Below are 19513 nucleotides of genomic sequence, written 5' to 3' on the forward strand. Positions count from 1 at the left end.
GTATGAACCGGGCTGTAATGCAACGCAGACCGGTGCGCTGCTGGACTAACCTGCATGGCTGCAAGTCATTGAATAACGTGCAAGACTTTGGCTAAAGTTTAGATTTCCCAATAACTTTTACTTCGTAAAAAACCCCTTCCCCTCAAAGCTGGTTTTGCTTAATGTTTCATTTACATTTAAACTGTTTTAGTGCCGTCACCCGTCACAGGGTACTAAAGGAGCGAATGCTCAATGTGCAACTTGCTTCTGCCACCTACCGATAGAAGTGTGCATTGCAGTAAAAACGGTACTTTTGTATTTCCACTTAGAATGGTAGGAGAGCGACGTCTAGCGGTCAATTGTCAAATTTCTGCAAAAGTAGTCGGCAAAGTTGGCATTAGTAGTATTTAAATAGCGAGATTTTGTACATGTGGGTCGGGATCATATCTCATCTGTTCATCATTTAGTTGTTCTGTGCTCTCCGTGGCTCACCTTAACATGCATCTGACAATTGTCTGCAACAGACTCCAACTTTGAGAGTAAACGTTTAGAGAGGAATACTGATGCTTTCTATTGCAATTCTTATGTTGCACATAAACTTTTATTACAGGTGCCTACAGCTGGCAACAATAGACTAACCTGAAAACCGTCAAATCATAACCAAAGCACACACACAGCAAATGTTACAAAAGAGTTTTTATTCCAGCAACAGTGTAAGTAAGGCACTATACATCACTATAAACCTCCAAATCCTTGCTGAATGTGTAACGAGTGGAAACATTAGTAGTCATAGGCTCACACAAGTGCAATTACAGTTTATCAGTTCTACATAGAGAAAGTATTACCCATAGATTCATTGATAAAATAGTGATGAACTACTAGGGGCAGAGTTGTTGGTTAGCATATAGAGGACAATGCTATAGGAGTGCAGTGGTGTGCCTCTTCAGGGCTGGGTGTAGCGCAGGTATTTCTTCCCAGATGGCACCTCTTTCGTTGTCACACCACTGGGAAAGAGGGCGGCAGCCTCGGCATCAGACAGAGAGGGGATAACCATGACCTTGTCACCGGGCTGAAAGAGGGACAAAGACAGAGCCACATGTCACCAAAGGCATTTTCCGTCTACATGTTTTAACACCAGAACGACCAAGGCCATCATTTTGACGGTTTTGGATTTTCAAAGTTTGATAACTTTGCGGAAAAGAGAGACACACCTGCCACTCCGTGAATGCATATATTTGCATTAGAATGAGTTTTAGATCAATTGCAAAAAAAAAAAAAAAAAGTCATAAGAGCTACCTAAAACGACCATGAGCCGTCAAAATGATGTCTCGTAATTTGCAAGTGATCGTGAGCATCCTGTCACTATTTATGACGTGTGCTGGTCGCATCATTTCGTTCGTGAAGTTCACTGCTCTGTCCTAGATAAACACTAGCGTTCTCCAGTGCAGAGTAATAGTCTAAACTTGATTTTTTATTATTTCTAACATGTCTGGTTACAGACGCACCATGACTACCACTGAGGCGTTGCAGTATTTACAGGCGTTGGACAGCGGCCATTTTAAATTTTTTGAAAAATAGTATTAAAGTTGTTAAAATTTTAATTTTGGTGTCAGTTAGTTTCTTAACAGACATACTAACATACATAATGCATTAATATCTCAATTGGGTCTTTATCTTGACAGAATATAGAGTTTAAAAGAGAGTTTAAGTTACGGTCATTTTTTGGGACCGTTTCAACGGTTATTTTCAGTTCTTTTTTTACATGTGTTTTATAGGCCTTGTTACACTTGTTAGATTAGCAGTATGTGTTGTCCGTTTTGTTTTTCAGGTAATATTTTAATTTTTTCAGTTTTGCTATTCAAGTTCAACCATGTCTCTCTGAAGTTTAAATTGTTTAAAAATAGTGTGTCACCCTCTGATGGCCTGACGGCCTGTCCAGGGTGTCTCCCTGCCTGCCGCCCAATGACTGCTGGGATAGGCTCCAGCATCCCCGCGACTCAGAGCAAGATAAGCGGTTTGGATAATGGCTGGATGGATTATAGTTGTTAAAATGTTAATTTTGGTGTCAGTCATTTCTTAACAGACATACTAACATATGTAATGCATTAGTATCTCAATTGGGTATTCACCTTGACAGAATATAGAGTTTAAAAACTAGCCATCAACTTGACTGCCCATGGTCGTTTTAGTTAGGAGTGAAATCCCAGTTCTTCTAGTGTTAACGTATTCCAAGTAACGTGTCTCTGACGACGTCACGTAATATAACAAATGTCATGTATCCATATCTATTTCCTGATTTTAACTACGGATTATAAATGGCAGCATTAATAAATGTCAGTGTGCACCTTCCAGTCCACAGGTGTGGCAACCTTCTTCTGTGCAGTGAGTTGCAGAGAGTCGATAACTCGGAGCAACTCATTAAAGTTCCTTCCTGTGGTGGCTGGGTAGAGGATTGACAGCTTCAGCCTCTTGTCTGGACCAATCACAAACACCTAGAGACAGTTTCAAGAGGAGACAGGCCCAGTAAAAAGATGAGGTTACCTTCAAATATGCAAATATCACCAGTACAATGTATGTTTCCAAAGTCACTAGAGCTATTCAGCCATCATACTCTGATGATACTGAAAACGTCCAATGTCCATTTGCTGTGTTTGATAAAAAAAAACCACCAGGTTTTAAATTGGCACTTTTGTGATTTACTGTATGGCAGTAAATGGTCTGTGTGTGCCAAATGTTTCTGAAACAGTGAAGGAGGATGGAGATCCTACACAGCGAGCAGTGAGGGGCACGCCATCCTTGTCCTTCTCGTCGGGGTCCAGCATGCCCAGCTGCAAAGATAACTCTCTCTTGTCGTCGGCGATGATCGGGAAAGGAAGAGGGCTGCCCGTCGTCTCACTGTTGAATGCCATTACATCCTAGACAGCGGGACAAGGCACATGATTTCAGACACAATTCCAACTTTATGTCTGTCAACAGTGGACGGGTGTGATGAAAGTAACAACTGTATCTCGCACTCTTGATGGACATCTCCATCCTTACTATAGGGTTTTTGTCAAATTAGAAAGAGGCTAGCTTAAAGTGTGACAAGGGCTGCCTATTAATCACTGGCTTTGAAACTAAAACTTACCAGTGAACAACCAATGGTTCTTTGGTGAAAAGCATGGTCCTGTGAGGGCTTTGCCTGTGTCCAATAAGGGTGATTAAAAAAAAAATACAGCATAGCATCGCAATATTTTGTGTAGCAACATTGTATTGATACACGGACGCAAAGCATCGATATTATATAAATTGCAAATGAGAATTAAAAATTTTTGGTTCAGTATGACTAATTTTTTTTCCTTTTTATTTTTTTTACATGGTGATGCTGGTCGTGTAGCTTGGGTCCTGGGCTGTTCTGGTGGTGTCTGGACACTGCTTGGCATCCTGCTCATCATATTCTTCATAAATTTTATAATTCCATTATAATTCAATGTTTTATTCTGAAAATTGTGTAAACACAACATCCATTGCACGTTTTCCGTCTTGGGAGAGAGATCCCTCCTGTGTGTCTCTCCCTGAGGTTTCTTCCTGTTTTTTCTCCCTGTTAAAGTTTTTTTTTTTTTTTAAGAGAGAGTTGTTCTTTATCCGATGCTAGGGTCTAAGGACAGTATGTTGTGTTGCTGTAAAGCCCCTTGAGGCAAATTTGTAATTTATGATATTGGGCTGTACACATAAAACTGACTTGACAGTACTAGACTAATAAAATCAATTGCTTGTTCAGTCCACTAGATGGTAGTGCCGAGTCTCTGGTGACGTCATATATAAAGGACATTGAAAAAGCTTTCCTCTGGGGACACAATTTGCTCTTGAAAAAAAAAAAGGTATCGCAATGTATGTATCACAATACTCAGCATACTGCAAAATGTTCAAAATTGCAAAGTTACTGTATTGGGCCTCTGGTGATTCCCATCCCTACTGTCCAACACCTAGAAGTGCTCTCTTTCTAATGCAATCCACTGTTTTTAAAATAAAAGGAAAGTTTAACAGTAAACAGCAACTGTGTGTGTGTGTGTGGGGGGGGGGGGGGGGGGGCTCAACTAAGACACATAAGCACGCGCGCAGTCCCTTGCCTTTAGGTCGTCTGTTTTTACGATTACAGTACATGAAGGTAAACTGAGCTGGAACATCAGAAGTTTATCGATTTCTTAATTTACTTCACGACGATGGCAGTTCATGCATCAAACAATAAAGGGTGATATAATCTGGTGTCTGGGTAACGTAGCGGTCTATTCTGTTGCCTACCAACACGGGGATTGCTGGTTCAAATCCACGTTACCTCCGGCTTGGTCGGGCGTCCCTACAGACACAACTGGCCGTGTGTGCAGGTGGGAAGCTGGACGGATGTGGGTATGTGTCTTGATCGCTGCACTAACGCCTCTTCTAGTCAGTTGGGGTGCCTGTTCAGCGGGGAGGGGGAACTAGGGGGAATAGCGTGATCCTCCTACGTGCTATGTCCCCCTGGCGAAACTCCTTATTGTCAGGGGAAAAGAAGTGGCTGGTGACTCCACATGTATCAGAGGAGACATGTGGTAGTCTGCAGCCCTCCCCAGATCAGCAGAGGGGATGCAACAGCAACCGGGACGGCTCGGAAGTGTGGGGTAATTGGCTGGATACGATTGGGGAGAAACCCAAAAAAAAAAGGGTTATATAATCAACAGCTGGACATCAGACAAGGCAAATGGGTCAAGCTGTGGGCTCTTCATCTAGCCCAGAGGTGCGTGCTCAAGGTTGATACAGAGAAAGCATGGGGGTATTGTACAATACACCTCTCATATCTCAAGAAGGGTGACTGCATACAAGGCTCCTTTGTTCAGGATTTGTCAACCATTCAAGAAACACAGTGTTTATCTAAGGGGCTGATCATGCCGGGACCTTGTGGAGAATATGGTGGTGGGTGTTTTTGCTGTAACCTAGAAACCAAGCTGGTTTGTCCAGTAAGCTCTGGCCCAGCATTGCTTTATAGAACTTTGCTGCCTTGTTAACCGCCCTCCCTCTTGGGCCACTCTGTGGCCTTGGAGAAGAGGTACTGCTGCAACTTTGCAAGGCCAATGTTCCTGTTGGCGTTGAGCGAGGCAGCCAGCCGACAGAACACCCTCTTCTCCTCCCACGTCTTACATGCATGATTGAGTGTGAAATTTATGGCGACAGACCTGAGCTAGCATAGACTCAAGATTTACACCACTGAATGATGTTAACTGGTTTCATTTCCAAGATGGGTTACGTTCCAGGACGTTTCGAGACTAACCGAGAAATATTAACACTAAAATGGTTTCAACTAATCCTTGAGGGGGCCAAGACAGATGTTATAAAACATAATGGACGTAGAACTATGTTTTCACACAAGGACACCTGTATAAATTTAGGCATGGTCAAACCAGTAAATATGGGTTGCATTTCACAATAGATCCTACAGGTGTTTTAAAAGTGTTTCAAGCCAGTTGGCAAAACAGCTGGTGCATTGCTGCCAGTCTATACATATCATAACCACCTGGCAAGCTGCGTGTCACCTCACAACACGTGTGTGAGAGAATGAAAAGGTATCATCTGACCAAGAGTAAATCCACCCACTGTTACTGATCTCAGCTATTAGCCTTTAACCTGTTACACACTGCAAATAGAAGGGTGGGGGTGGGGGATAAAAACGGTAGGTTTTTGTGTGTGTGTGTGTGTGTGTGTGTGTGCGTGTGTCTAACCTCACTCCAACTGCGGTGGTCCTCAACACTGTCGATGGACAAAGCAATCATCTTGACACCCCGTTTCTTAAACTCATCACTAATCTTAGCAGCACAGGCCAACTCAGTGGTGCACACAGGAGTAAAGTCCTTTGGGTGGGAGAACAGGACACCCCATCTGTAGGAGAAAATACAATTTTTTTTTCATTTTTAATGGGAATGTAACAGTGAGGTCTGTAATCTTTCATCCAATCAACTCTATCTATAGCAGCCTGGTAAGGAAACCTAAGCATGAGGAACAAAAATCTGCTCAACAAAATAGTCAAAGTGGCAACCAAGATCACTGGCATCGTTTTTTAAAGTCCCCCACTATCTACCTGTCCAATAAGTTTAAACATTTTTTTCTTCAATATTTCTGCAAATGTAACATGGTGGCGCAGTGGTTAGCGCAGTCGCCTCACAGCAAGAAGGTCCTGGGTTCAAACCCAGGGGTTGTCCAACCTTGGGGGTCATCCTCAGGTGTCCTCTGTGTGGAGTTTCCTCCGGTTTCCTCCCACAGTCCAAAGACATGTAGGTCAGGTGAAGCAACTGTACTAAATTGTCTCTGGGTGTGAATGTGTGTGTGTGTGTGTGTCTCGGCCCTGTGATGGTCTGGCGGCCTGTCCAGGGTGTCTCCCCGCCTGCTGCCCAATGACTGCTGGGATAGGCTCCAGCATCCCACAACCCCGATAAGTGTCTTGGATAATGGATGGATTTCTACAAACCCCTCTGAACTTGCCCATAGAAAAAAAAAAAACATGACATACTAGCAAAATGTGTTGCTACTAGAAGCCTCAGATGAGCCGGTTCCCATCTCTGTAATCACTAAAAACAAGGATGAAGATTTGTGGTGGAGCTGCCTTCGCTGTGGCCCCAGACACCACCTTTTGGATCCATGGACTGATGCATCATATCGAAAGCTTATCCCATGTTTTAAGTCTTGTACTTACCTAGGCTCATCCCATTTTCTTTTCTATGATTAGGGATCCCATAACCATAAATGTTCCCTTCACATAGTGTAAGGTCCTTTACCCTAAAACCACAGTTTGTCAAGTCACTTGTATTTGTCTAGCCCAATATCACAAATTTGCCTCAAGGGACTTTACAGCAACACAACATCCTGTCCTTAGACCCTTGCATTGAATAAGCAACAACTCCCTAAAAAAAAAAAAAAAAACCTTTAACAGGAAGAAAAAACACCAGGCAGAAACCTCAGGGACAGCAACAGAGGGGGGGATCTCTCTCCCAAGATGGACAATGTACAATGGATGTTGTGTTTACACAATTTACAGAATACACCATTGAAAGAGGATAAAAGAATTATAATTTTTGTTTGTGTAGTTTGTGTCTTCATCGTTTCTTTTCCTTACTACCTATCTGCATTTTGCCTTTAAATTCTTATAACTTGAGGCGTCCGGGTAGCGTAGCAGTCTATTCCATTGCCTACCAACACGGAGATCACCGGTTCGAATCAACATGTTACCTTCGTCTTAGTCAGGTGTCCCTATGGACAAAACTGGCTATGTCTGCAGGTGGGAAGCCAGATGTCGGTATGTGTCCTGGTTAGTGTTCAGGGGGTAACTGGGGGGAAAAGCGTGATACTCCCACATGCGACATCCCCCTGGTGAAACTCCTCACTGTCAGGTGAAAAGAAGCGGCTGGTGACTCCACATGTATCGGAGGAGGCATGTGGTAGTCTGCAGCCGTCCCCAGATCGGCAGAAGGGGTGGAGTAGCGACCGGGACAGCTCAGAAGAGTGGCGTGATTGGCCAAGTACAATTGGGGAGAAAGGGGGGGGGGGATCCAAAAAATAATAATTCTTATAACTTCCCGTGAAGCATATCACATTTTAATATAAAAAAGGGGGTTATGTAAATAACGTCTGATAGCAGTCTAAGATAAATTGTTGAACTTGAAAGAAGGGAGAGAACTTGGAAATGAGTGGAAGTTAAAGAAATCAGAAGTCAGAGAGTTGCTCTCTGTGGAGGAAAGACGAGAAACAATTGGAGAAATGGGTGTCAGGGAGTCTGTTGAACCAACAGAGAGAGACAAAACCCAGTAGGGTTGTATCAGAACATCTCAGGGCTGCACAATCTGTGGATGCCTTCATTAAAAACAAATACAGCTCAATTCCAGTATCCGTCCCTCTGTATAATACTCATGTTTTAAATATAATTTCATTATATTTGTATTCTTACATCATAGAGCTTCATAATTGAGTCACATCTTTACTACTGCAGTTTCCATCATTTGAAATTTGTATGAAATCTGAATTATTTAAAACTGCATCTTTATATGAAATGTGACAGTTGTGTGATGCACACGAGTGACTACCTCATGTTTAATTTTGGACCCGAGACTTTAGAACCTGTGGTTCGACTCTTACTCTACTAGTACTACTACTACTTTTGGCTGCTCCCGTTAGGGGTCGCCACAGTGGATCATCCATTTCCATTTCTTCCTGTCCTCTGCATCTTCCTCTGTCACACCAGTCACCTGCATGTCTTCCCTCACCACATCCATAAACCTCCTCTTTGGCCTTCCTCTTTTCCTCTTTCCTGGCAGCTCCATATTCAGCATCCTTCTCCCAATATACCCAGCATCTCTTCCCCACACATGTCCAAGCCACCTCAATCTTGCCTCGTCTTCAAACCATCCAACTTGAGCGGTTCCTCTAATAGAATCGTTCCTAATCCTGTCCTTCTTTGTCACTCCCAATGAAAATCTTAGCATCTTCAACTCTGCCACCTCCAGCTCCTGTCTTTTCATCAGTGTCACTGTCTCCAAACCATGTAGCATAGCTGGTCTCACAACCATCTTGTAAACCTTCCCTTTAACTCTTGCTGGTACCCTTCTGTTGCTAATCACTCCTGACACTTTTCTCCACCCACTCCACCCTGCCTGCACTCTCTTCTTCACCTCTCTTCTGCACTCCCCGTTACTTTGGCCAGTTGACCCCAAGTATTTAAACTCATATGCCTTCGTCACCTCTACTCCTTGCATCCTCACCAATCCACTGTCCTCCCCTTCATTCACACATAGGTATTCTGTCTTGCTCCTATGACTTTCATTCCTCTTCTCTCCAGTGCATACCTCCACCTCTCCAGGGTCTCCTCAACCTGCACCCTACTCACTACAGATCACAATGTCATCCGCAAACATCATAGTCCGATGCTGCCTAGCTACGTTCTCCCGTCACCACCTTGCAGTCTCCAATCCCTTTTAGATTGTGCCTTCTACATAAGATATAGTCCACCTGTGTGCACTTCCTCCACTCTTGTACGTCACCCTGTGTTCCTCCCTCTTCTTGAAATATGTATTCCCCACAGCCATTTCCATCTTTTTCGCAAAATCCACCACCATCTGTCCTTCCACATTTCTCTCCTTGACTCCATACCTTCACATCACCTCCTCATCCCCACTGTTCCCTTCACCAACATGTCCATTGAAGTCCGCTCCAATCACCACTCTCTCCTCCTTGGGTACCCTCTCCACCACGTCATCCAACTCACTCCAGAATTCTTCTTTCTCATCCATCTCACACCCAACTTGCGGGGCATATGCGCTGATAACATTCAGCAATACACCTTTGATTTCCAGCTTCATATTCATCACTCTGACACTCTCTTCACCTCCAGCATGCTCTTGACATACACCTCCTTCAGAATTACCCCTACCTCATTTCTCCTCCCATTCGTACCATGGCAGAAGAGTTCAAACCCACCTCCAATACGCCTGGCCTTACTCCCCTTCCACATACAGTATGCCTACCCTTCTTCTTTCCATCATATCAGCCAGCTCTCTCCCTTTACCAGTCATAGTGCCAACATTCAAAGTTCCGACTCTCACTCTCCACACTCATACCCTTCCTCCTCTCTCGCCACCTCTAGACATGCCTTCCCCCTCTCCTTCGCCAAATAGTAGCATGGTTTCCACCAGCACCCTGCTGGTTAACAGTTCCGGTGGCAGTCGTTGGTAACCCGGGCCTCGACCAATCTGGTATGGAAATCTTATTTATGATCTGCATATCTGATTTGGCAAAGATTTTACGCCGGATGCCCTCCCTGACACAACCCTCTCCATTTATCTGGGCTTGGGAACGGCACTAAGAATGCACTGGCTTGTGAATCCTCAGTGGTTGGGCTGGTTTAACTCTTGCTCTAGCCAAGTCAAAATGAGCACATTGGATGATTTGCGATGAACATTTCACAGCAAACAGAGGCAACAATAGCTTTACGTCTCACTCCAAAGGGTACTTTCTCTCAATAGAGGAAGTTGAAAAGGGTAATCACATGATCCCACAAAGAATGGGTCAGGACGCCAGTGTTGCAAATGAGCATTGAAAAGATGATTTTTTAAAAAGTGTTTATCTGCTACTGCTGCCTGTCAGGATGACAACTCCAACTTTTAATCACATTCCATTAACTTGTCAGGAGAGAAATTTCATAACTTTCAAATTAAACAATTTGGATTAGGTAACAAAAGAATTAGTCAGATCAGAGGAAATTCATAAAACAATAGCTAAGGACAAAAAAGATTAAAAGTAGAAAGAAAAAAAATATATATATAGAGTAAGCACTCAGTCCTACTGAGTCACTCATTAAAAGGGCTGTGTAAGTATTCAGTTCTGCAAAATCCAATTCATTTTTGACAACTGTTGCGAAAACACTTAACTGGTCATTCCTACTCATGAAATAAGTGCAAACTCAGAAAATAATTGAGAGACACCGCCCTAAAAAACAGTCTCTGAACAGAGAAGCTAAAAAAAAAAAAAAAGGAGGGGGGGCATTTTTCATTAAGAAATATACTTCCAACTTGCTCATTTGTGCATTGTGTTCCACACAACACGGTTTTACTTATGTAATGACATGGCCTAAAACCCCAAACAAATCCTAACAAACACATTATCAGTCATTTCCAATCATGAGTTATTATGGTCATTCAGAGCAAATTAGATTTTATATGCTATTGACGTGTCCTTTGTCATTGTAGAAAATGTCATACAATATACCAAGTTGTACATTCAACTTTGTTTACCTCAAAGTGTGTGTGTGTGTGTGATATAGTTTGGTATATTAGGTATGTGTTCAGTTAGTGTGAAGATGTTTCTGTTCAGAGCATATTGCACACCACTTTATACTGCACACCTGTGGTCAAACTACAAAAAAAAAAAAAAAAAAAAGCAAGCTTCCAGTAGCTTATAATGATGCTGTGAGAATACTACTAAAAAGATCTGATGTAATGTAAGCAAAATGTTTGTGGCTACAGGAGTCAATATCTTTCAGGCTCTTCCTAGAAATCTCATGTATAAATTTATTTGCCGGCTCAAATGACTCGGATAATGTAATCATCAAGGGTTTAACCAATATAAGATTCAGTGCCACACACTACCAATCACGGCAGTGGGACCACTGGTATACAGTGCATCCGGAAAGTATTCACACCCCTTCACTTTGTTATGTTACAGCCTTATTCCAAAATGGATTAAATTCCTTTTTTTCCCTCATCAATCTACATATAATACCCCATAATGACAAAGTGAAAAAGGTCTTGTAGAAATTTTTGCAAATTTATTAAAAATAAAAAACTGAAATATTGCATGTACACAAGTATTCACACCCTTTACTAAGTACTTGGTTGAGGCACCCTTGGCAGTGATTACAGCCTCAAGTCTTCTTGGGTATGAAGCTACAAGCTTGGCACACCTATATTTGGGGTATTTCTCCCATTCTTCTCCGCAGATCCTCTCAAGCTCTATAAGATTAGATGGGGAGCGTCGCTGCACAGCTATTTTCAGGTCTTTCCAGAGATGTTCAATGGGGTTCAAGTCTGAGCTCTGGCTGGGCCACTCAAGGACATTCACAGACTTGTCCCGAAGCCACTCCTTCGTTGTCTTGGCTGTGTGCTTAGGGTCGTTGTCGTGTTGAAAGGTAAACCTTCGCCCCAGTCTGAGGTCCTGAGCGCTCTGGAGCAGGTTTTCATCAAGGATCTCTCTGTACTTTGCTCCATTCATCTTTCCCTCGATCCTGACTAGTCTCCCAGTTCCTGCCGCTGAAGAACATCCCCACAGCATGATGCTGCCACCGCCATGCTTCACTGTAGGGATGGTATTAGCAAGGTGATGAGAGGTGCCTGGTTTCCTCCAGACGTGACGTTTGGCACTCAGGCCAAAGAGTTCAATCTTGGTTTCATCAGACCAGAGAATCTTGTTTCTCATGGTCTGAGAGTCCTTTAGGTGCTTTCTGGCAAACTCCAAGCGGGCTGTCATGTGCCTTTTACTGAGCAGAGGCTTCCATCTGGCCACTCTACCATAAAGGCCTGATTGGTAGAGTGCTGCAGAGATGACCGTCCTTCTGGAAGGTTCTCCCATCTCCACAGAGGAACGCTGGAGCTCTGTCAGAGTGACCATCGGGTTCTTGGTCACCTCCCTGACTAAGGCCCTTCTCCCCCGATTGCTCAGTTTGGCTGGGCGGCCAGCTCTAGGGAGAGTCCTGGTGGATCCAAACTTCTTCCATTTACGAATGATGGAGACCACTGTGCTCTTTGGGACCTTCAAAGCTGCAGAAATTTTTTTGTACCCTTCCCCAGATCTGTGCCTCGATACAATCCTGTCTCGGAGGTCCACAGACAATTCCTTTGACTTCATGGCTTGGTTTCTGCTCTGACATGCACTGTCAACAGTGGGACCTTACGTATATAGACAGGTGTGTGCCTTTCCAAATCATCTCCAATCAATTGAATTTACTACAGGTGGACTCCAATCAAGATGTAGAAACATCTCAAGGATGGTCAGTGGAAACATGATGAACCTGAGCTAAATTTTGAGTGTCAGAGCAAAGAGTGTGAATACTTATGTACATGCAATATTTCAGTTTTTTATTTTTAATAAATCTGCAAAAATTTCTACAAAACCTTTTTCACTTTGTCCTTATGGGGTATTGTGTGTAGATTGACGAGGGAAAAAAAGGAATTGAATCAATTTTGGAATAAGGCTGTAACATAACAAAATGTGGGGAAAGTGAAGGGGTGTGAATACTTTGCGGATGCACTGTAGCTGTCTTCTTACACGACACTGACTTGTTCCATTTATGTTATTTTATTGTGTTTACTCTGTGTACTGTCTGGGGTTTGTCTTTTACCTATTTGTCTTTGTCTGTTATGGACCCTGAATCTGCACTGAAGTTTTGAACTGAATTGCTATAACTTCTGGGCTCTCTCGCTCTCCCTCTGACTCTCTCTCTCTCGCACACAGAGCTCTAGTCATGTAACAGAGGGCCAGTGGATTAGACACTAAAATGGATGCCAATAGTGTACAAAAGGATTGAAAGCCTGTTCTCACACGCCTTCCCCGTCCTCTCTGGTTTCATGCCTCACTGAATGAACACAAACAAACAAGAAGAATCATCAAGACCCCTTGCGTTCATATTTATACGTTCCCTTTCCGCCGAAATTGGCACAGATCGAGTCCCTTTTCTCTACTGTTGGGGCGGATTTAATTCTCCCAAACTTCCCTCACATTGCATGGCATTATTGTCGTCGTAAAGCATCGTGTGTCTCTCTCACAGCATTAGAATAAGAACCAATATTGAAGGGCTATCTGACGTGCAGGATATAGAGGAACCCAACGGTTTTTGTTTTGTTTTGTTTGTGCCTTAGAAGTCTACAAAACCAAGTATTGTTATCCTATCGTCAAACTGAGTCACGCTTGTGTAACCTTACACGCGCCAACCACTAGATGTCGAATAGACGCAATCAACAGTCAGGTGCCGTTTTGTTTTGGGGTTTTTTTTTATAGTGTTTTCCCAATCCACAGATCACAGATACGTTTTTTTCACAGCCCAAGATGAAACTTTTCCCGACACGGCGACATTCCGCATTGTCCATATCGACTCACAAATCGAGCAATACTCCCACGCACAGCCCAACTATAATGGATCACCACAAAATCATTCAAAGTACATGGCCTCTATTATCGCTACAGCACCCGTTGCTGGCCGCTCGTAAACTTACGAGTTTCCGAGGAAATCGTGGAGCTTAATCTTCCCGATGGTGGTCTCCGCTTCAAAGTTTGGAAAAACGTCTCCCAATAAGAACCCAGGCATTGCTGCGGTCTCCTTTCGTGCACTGCGGAGAACTTCGAGAGTCAAGCCTTCCCCCACACACAGGGCCACGGCGTGCACGGACCAGGAAGGAGGCGTGTCTGCGCGTTTTCTTTTAACTACCTCATCTACCAACCAGAGTGCCTGAACGCTAGCTCGTGACAAATTACGTCGTATGAAATGTCACGAGCGAAGACCCCGTTTACACTGGTTTTAAAATGCGTTTTTTGTTTGTTTTGTTTTTTGCGATCGGATCACACGTGGACAGTAATAAATACAAGTATAAACGACCTCCAAAACGTTTTGTGAACCGGTTACTCAAACCACTTGCCGAGTTAGTCGGACGCATTTTAACCCAATTTGTAGTGTAAACGCTAAATGCGTCCTGATGCGTCCCCGACAAGGACGTAACAGGAAATCTTCTTTTCTTCTTCGGAGTAACGAAATCTGATCACAAGTGGACGCATCTGGAGACGCATGGCAGACACAGGTGTAAACGGCGATGTGTCTCGCTCTCCACTTGTGATCCGATCGCCCAAAACGTATTTTATAACCACGTGTACACAGGGTCTAAACTACAACCAACTCGGTCATTTTATAGTATTGTCGCGAATTCGGGGGGCAGCCCGGCCGGACCGTCACGCGAATTCAGATCTCCAGCACCGCGGGCGACCACGTTAACCAGTTGATTAAAGGGTCCGGCCCGTTAGCCAAGGGCTACCAAGCCTACTCATCCGTGATCATTACATTGCCCGCTTCCTTCGGGATTCGCCACAGCCAGGAGTCGCGAACGTGGGACTCTCGCAGCCGCAAGCGACTTCGCTAACCGCTTAGTCCAGGGGTTCCCAAACTTTTTCATGCCAAGGACCCCTTAATGGCCGTTGCCTCTGGCTGGGGCCCCCATATTGCGACATGGCTTAAAAAAAATTGCACTGGCAAATATAAAAAAATCAAACATCAGCTCGCTCACGCCTCTGGGCGCATACGCTTCCTATGGCCTTACGGTCTCACCATCCCACTTCTGACACCAATGTAGCAAATTCGGGTGGTGGGGGCGGGGGGGGGCAACCACAGGAACTGCCGCGGCCGGGACGCGAACCCGTGCCGCCGTCACCGCGGGAAACGTCGCTGACCGTTCGACAAAAGTCGACCGGTTAACGTTGTCGTTTGCGGAGTGGGGAACCCGGGTTCGCGTCCCGGTTGTGGCGACGGTCTTCCGGACTACCTCCCGAATTCGCTACAATATTCTTTACTTTATTAACCAAACATTCATTGTCATTTGTGCTTTACAATATTCATCAACAGTTCTTTCTTTTAGTATTTCTTTCTTATTATTCATTTAATTTCCCCAAATTACTAGTCAATATTTCTTTCTTTTTTATTGTAAACATTCAGTGTCATTTCTCAGTTTTACAATGTAGCCAGAGGCCACGGCTATTAAGGGGTCCTTGGCATGGAAAAGTTTGGGAACCCCTGTTCTAGGAGACGCTATTTTAAACTCCGGGAGGCACTATTTGCTTTTCTTAAGTGACACATGGTTGATGGGTAGAATTTATTAGGGATGTTACACACTGTCGTACAGTAGGTGGTGGTGTGCACCTTAAAGTTGTTTGCGATCCGCAGAAGAAGAAGAAGAAGAACACGAAGAAGATCTAGCGAATTTCTACGGTTAAAAGTTAATGTGGACTGTAATTCCTGTCAATTTTGCAAGACAGACATAGAAACAACGGATCGTTTATTTTTCCACTGTAACATTACTTATAATTTTTGGTACAATTTGAATGTATAGATGAAATCTAGCATTGGTGCTTTACCTCCATTTCTACTAGAAAGTGTCAAATTTGGGACGTTTATTGAAGATAGAAATATAGATTTCTTGTTGAATAATGTAATTATTTTGACAAAATATTTTATACACAAATGTAAATATTGCAAAACGCAATCCTGTTTAGCAGCCTTTAAAAACAAATTAGTGGCTTTTTCCAAAGCTCTAAAATGTATGAAAAACAGAAATGCCCCCCAAAAAAACCTATTTTTTGCATTTGAACAATTTAATGTAATTTGACCCCTGGAATATTGTGTTGTCCTATTTTATTTTTATTTTATCCTTTTAATTTACTATTTCTGTTTCCTTGTTTTGTTCTCATTGTCTTTGGCATGTTTGATATACTGTTCTTCGCCTACTCTGTTTTAGAGTACACTGGCTTTGCTGATGTGTTTGTATACTTGAAGTCTTGAATTATAAAAGAAGAAGAAGAAACAGAAGAAGAAGAAGTTGGACCCCATTTCCCGGTTACCTTTTCGGGAGGGACAACAAAGATGGCGAGCGAGAGAAGTGTTAATGAACGTGATAGGAATCGTCAAGTGTTATAGCGATGAACTGAAAAGGGTGAGAACTCGCGCGACACTGCAGAAAATCTAATACTGCGGTAAAGCGGGGATATATTGTACTGTCTCGGCCCAAAAGGAGAAAAAAAAATGCCCTCTCCAAAAGCAAAGAATACGGGACGCAGCGGAGGCAGCCCGGTGCTCGGCGGCTCCAACGGGCGGTATGAGTTCATGTCTTTAAACCGAGCCCCGCCGCCGCATCATCTCCAGCGGCAGGGCTCCGACCCCGCCACCGCACGACTCCGGGCTTCGGAGAGCCCCACCCGGCGCAGGGGCTCCGGCTCCTCCACGGGCTCGACGTGCGGCCAGGGGATCCCCGAGGAGGACTGCATTCGGCTGAATCCCTCCATCGTGGGCATAGCGCTGAGCTCTCTGCTCGCCATAGACCTGTGGCTCTCCAAGAGGCTGGGGGTGTGCGCCTGCGAGGATTCGTCATGGGGCAGCGTTCGGCCGCTGATGAAGCTGATCGAGATCTCCGGACATGGTATTCCCTGGCTGGCTGGCTCCGCTTACTGCCTGTACAAGAGCGACAGTGCCGCAGGACAAGAAGTCATGCTCAACCTTTTCGTGGGTAAAACAAACAAACAAAAACAAACACCTCTGCCATTTTGTTGGGGCTTTTCATTGTTTTGTTTTGTTTTTTGGTGTGGCACATCTGGTTTTACCTGTCGTCAATGTCCTCACATGTTAATTCCTTATTTTCTTGCAGCAACACCCTTTAATTAGGAATTGACAATGAAGCATGCCCGCGCAGCTTCTTGCGTGTGTTTGCGGACCAGAGGCGAGGATCCTAAATACGATGTAAAGTGTCACTGACGCTCTAACGCTGTCAAAGCAAAGCCCCCTCCCCATTCAGAATATACGCATCACCTCTACAAGTGATGACCTCACTTCTACAGGTGATGACGTTTGTGCCTTTTTCTTTTCTTTCTTTTTTTTTGCCCCTTATTTCTTCAACGTTTGACCCTCTTGGTGCTTGCTGACTTTTACCAGTAGATGCCACGTGTCGTCATTCATCCTGTGTTGGCTTTACCCGTCAGAGTAATGATGAATAAAGGCAGATAAACGGATGTGCGCCTGAACTGCCCATGGTGTTGCTGCCATCACCTGGAGCAGACAAGACGTCACGTGATACCCTGCGGAGGTTTTAACATGTGCTTCAGCGGGGAGCAGTCCAGTCGACCTCAGTCATTGTAGCATGCCGTAGGAACAGTTTACTGCAGGGCACGGTGTGTAGAGCAGACCAGAGCACCAAACATGGAGAAACACAGGCCAGGACAGAGATGGGGAAGTTGACGAATTTGGGAATAATTTAAACTATAAATGTCCATCCATCCATTATCCAAACCACTTATCCTGCCCTCAGGGTCACGGGATGCTGGAGCCTATCCCAGTGCCCATGCCAATGAAGAAGCTTCATAATTTAGATCTATGGGTTTTACTATGATGCATCTTGGTCAAATTAAATGCTCTACTGAGCCTCTAGAGACATGAAATATATACCCCCCCCCCACACTCATGCACTTAAATAAATGCATACAACACACACAGGCGGCACGGTGGCGCAGTGGTTAGCGCGGTTGCCTCACAGCAAGAAGATTCTGGATGCAAGCCCCAGGGTAACCCAACCTTGGGGGTCGCCCTGGGTCGTCCTCTGTGTGGAGTTTGCATGTTCTCCCCGTGTCAGCATGGGTTTCCTCTGGATGCTCCAGTTTCCTCCCACAGTCCAAAGACATGTAGGTCAGGTGAATTGTCCATACTTAATTGCCCCTAGGTATGAATGTGTGTGTGTGTGTTTGTCGGCCCTGTGTGATGGCCTGGCGGCCTGTCCGAGGGGTCTCCCCGCCTGCTGCCCAGTGACTGCTGGGGTAGGCTCCAGCATCCCCGCGAACCTGAGAGCAGGACAAGCAGTTCGGATGATAGATGGATGGATGGATGGACAACACACACACTGCATAGTGAAGATGGCGTCCTTGGCAGCGGTAAATGGTAGCTTTTGCTGCCTTGTGCCTGTGCTATTACCAGGCTTGAGCTTGGTAAACCAAAACACATCATCTACACAGTGCCTCTGTCAGACAACCATGCTCCAAAGGGTGTGTTTGTTTCCGCCTTCCTGTGCAAGTGGATGGTGTCCTTGAGGTTAGCATATTTCATCTTATTTCCATGTAATATGGTGATACAAAGAGGAGAACAAATGCTGCCAGCTCCTTTACAGTTTGGCATTCAGCCACCTCAGGAATTAAAAGTGTCTCTCTCTCTCTCTATACTCTCTTTTCCCCTCGCTCCCTCCGTCTGTCCCCCTTTTGTCTGCCCGTCATGCACCTTTCATCAGAGGCTGGCAGACTTGCAAATGTGTGCCACTTAGTGTGTTGTTTGAGGCACTGGCAACGAGATCAACGAGGTGTTGAATTTTAATTGTTATGTGGCAGACAGGTGATTCTGGCTGCATACGTTCTCCCAATGAGCGAGACTTAAGCTAAGTGACAAGATATCGTTTTTGCTCCGTAAAGCATGCTGTCTTTTTATAGTTGTGACACAGGTTGTGACCAACTATACAAAGATAACCACATTATGGTACTGTTAGTGTATTGTGACATAATTTGTTTTATACATATTTCTGTTGTGTTTTCTAATATCGGCTTGTGCTGATGCTTTTCCACAGGCCAGTAAAAGGTGCAGACGCTAAGGTTGTCACTGTTGTGTGCTTTAGTGATGTTGTGCATTGCCACTGTACTTTTTCACATTGGCAAGCTCATGCTGTTATGTAACAATGTTCTTGCATCTTCTATCTCGCTTGACTGTCTTCCCCTCCCTCTTTCCTAGCCCTGCTGCTAGACCTGGTCCTGGTGGGAATTGTCAAGGCGGTGGTGCGTCGGCGCCGGCCAGCTCACAATCGGATGGACATGTTCGCCACCTTTTCCGTGGACCGCTATTCCTTCCCCTCTGGCCATGCCACCCGCGCCGCCATGTGTGGGCGTTTCCTCTTGGCACACCTGGTGTTGGCTGCCCCACTGCGGGTCTTGGTTCTCCTGTGGGCCAGCATGGTGGGCCTGAGCCGTGTCCTGCTGGGGAGGCATAATGTGACAGATGTGTTGTTTGGGTTCTGGATGGGCTACTGCCAGTACAACCTGGTGGAAATACTCTGGCTCTCACCTCAAGCCCTTCAAGGGTTGCTGGGACAGCTAGCTTGAGACCAGGCTAGATTTAGTGGTAGAATGGCTGAGTGACATGTCTAAGGTTTTCTCCCATTTCTATTGAAATGCACCCTTGCTTCCACTACACAGAATAAGAACTTAT

The 19513-nt window shown here is 44.6% G+C and overlaps 2 protein-coding genes across 2 annotated transcripts; one reads left to right on the plus strand and one right to left on the minus strand.

Moving 5' to 3' along the window:
* Positions 1-660: 660 nt before the first annotated feature.
* On the minus strand, positions 661-13921 carry prdx6 (peroxiredoxin 6). Its single transcript, XM_056277116.1, has 5 exons — positions 13740-13921; positions 5712-5868; positions 2748-2894; positions 2325-2471; positions 661-1048 (listed from the first exon to the last, which is right to left on the minus strand). Exons 1-5 carry the CDS (start codon positions 13829-13831, stop codon positions 923-925), a joined length of 669 nt encoding a protein of 222 aa, XP_056133091.1. The 5' UTR covers positions 13832-13921; the 3' UTR covers positions 661-922.
* A 1316-nt stretch (positions 13922-15237) lies between these two features.
* plpp6 (phospholipid phosphatase 6) lies at positions 15238-19513 on the plus strand. The gene is made up of 2 exons (XM_056277632.1): positions 15238-16787; positions 19040-19513. The coding sequence occupies exons 1-2, from the start codon at positions 16307-16309 to the stop codon at positions 19405-19407; spliced, it is 849 nt and encodes a 282-aa protein (XP_056133607.1). The 5' UTR covers positions 15238-16306; the 3' UTR covers positions 19408-19513.

The sequence above is a fragment of the Lampris incognitus genome, chromosome 3 (genome assembly GCF_029633865.1).
Source record: "Lampris incognitus isolate fLamInc1 chromosome 3, fLamInc1.hap2, whole genome shotgun sequence".
Lineage (NCBI taxonomy): Eukaryota > Metazoa > Chordata > Actinopteri > Lampriformes > Lampridae > Lampris > Lampris incognitus.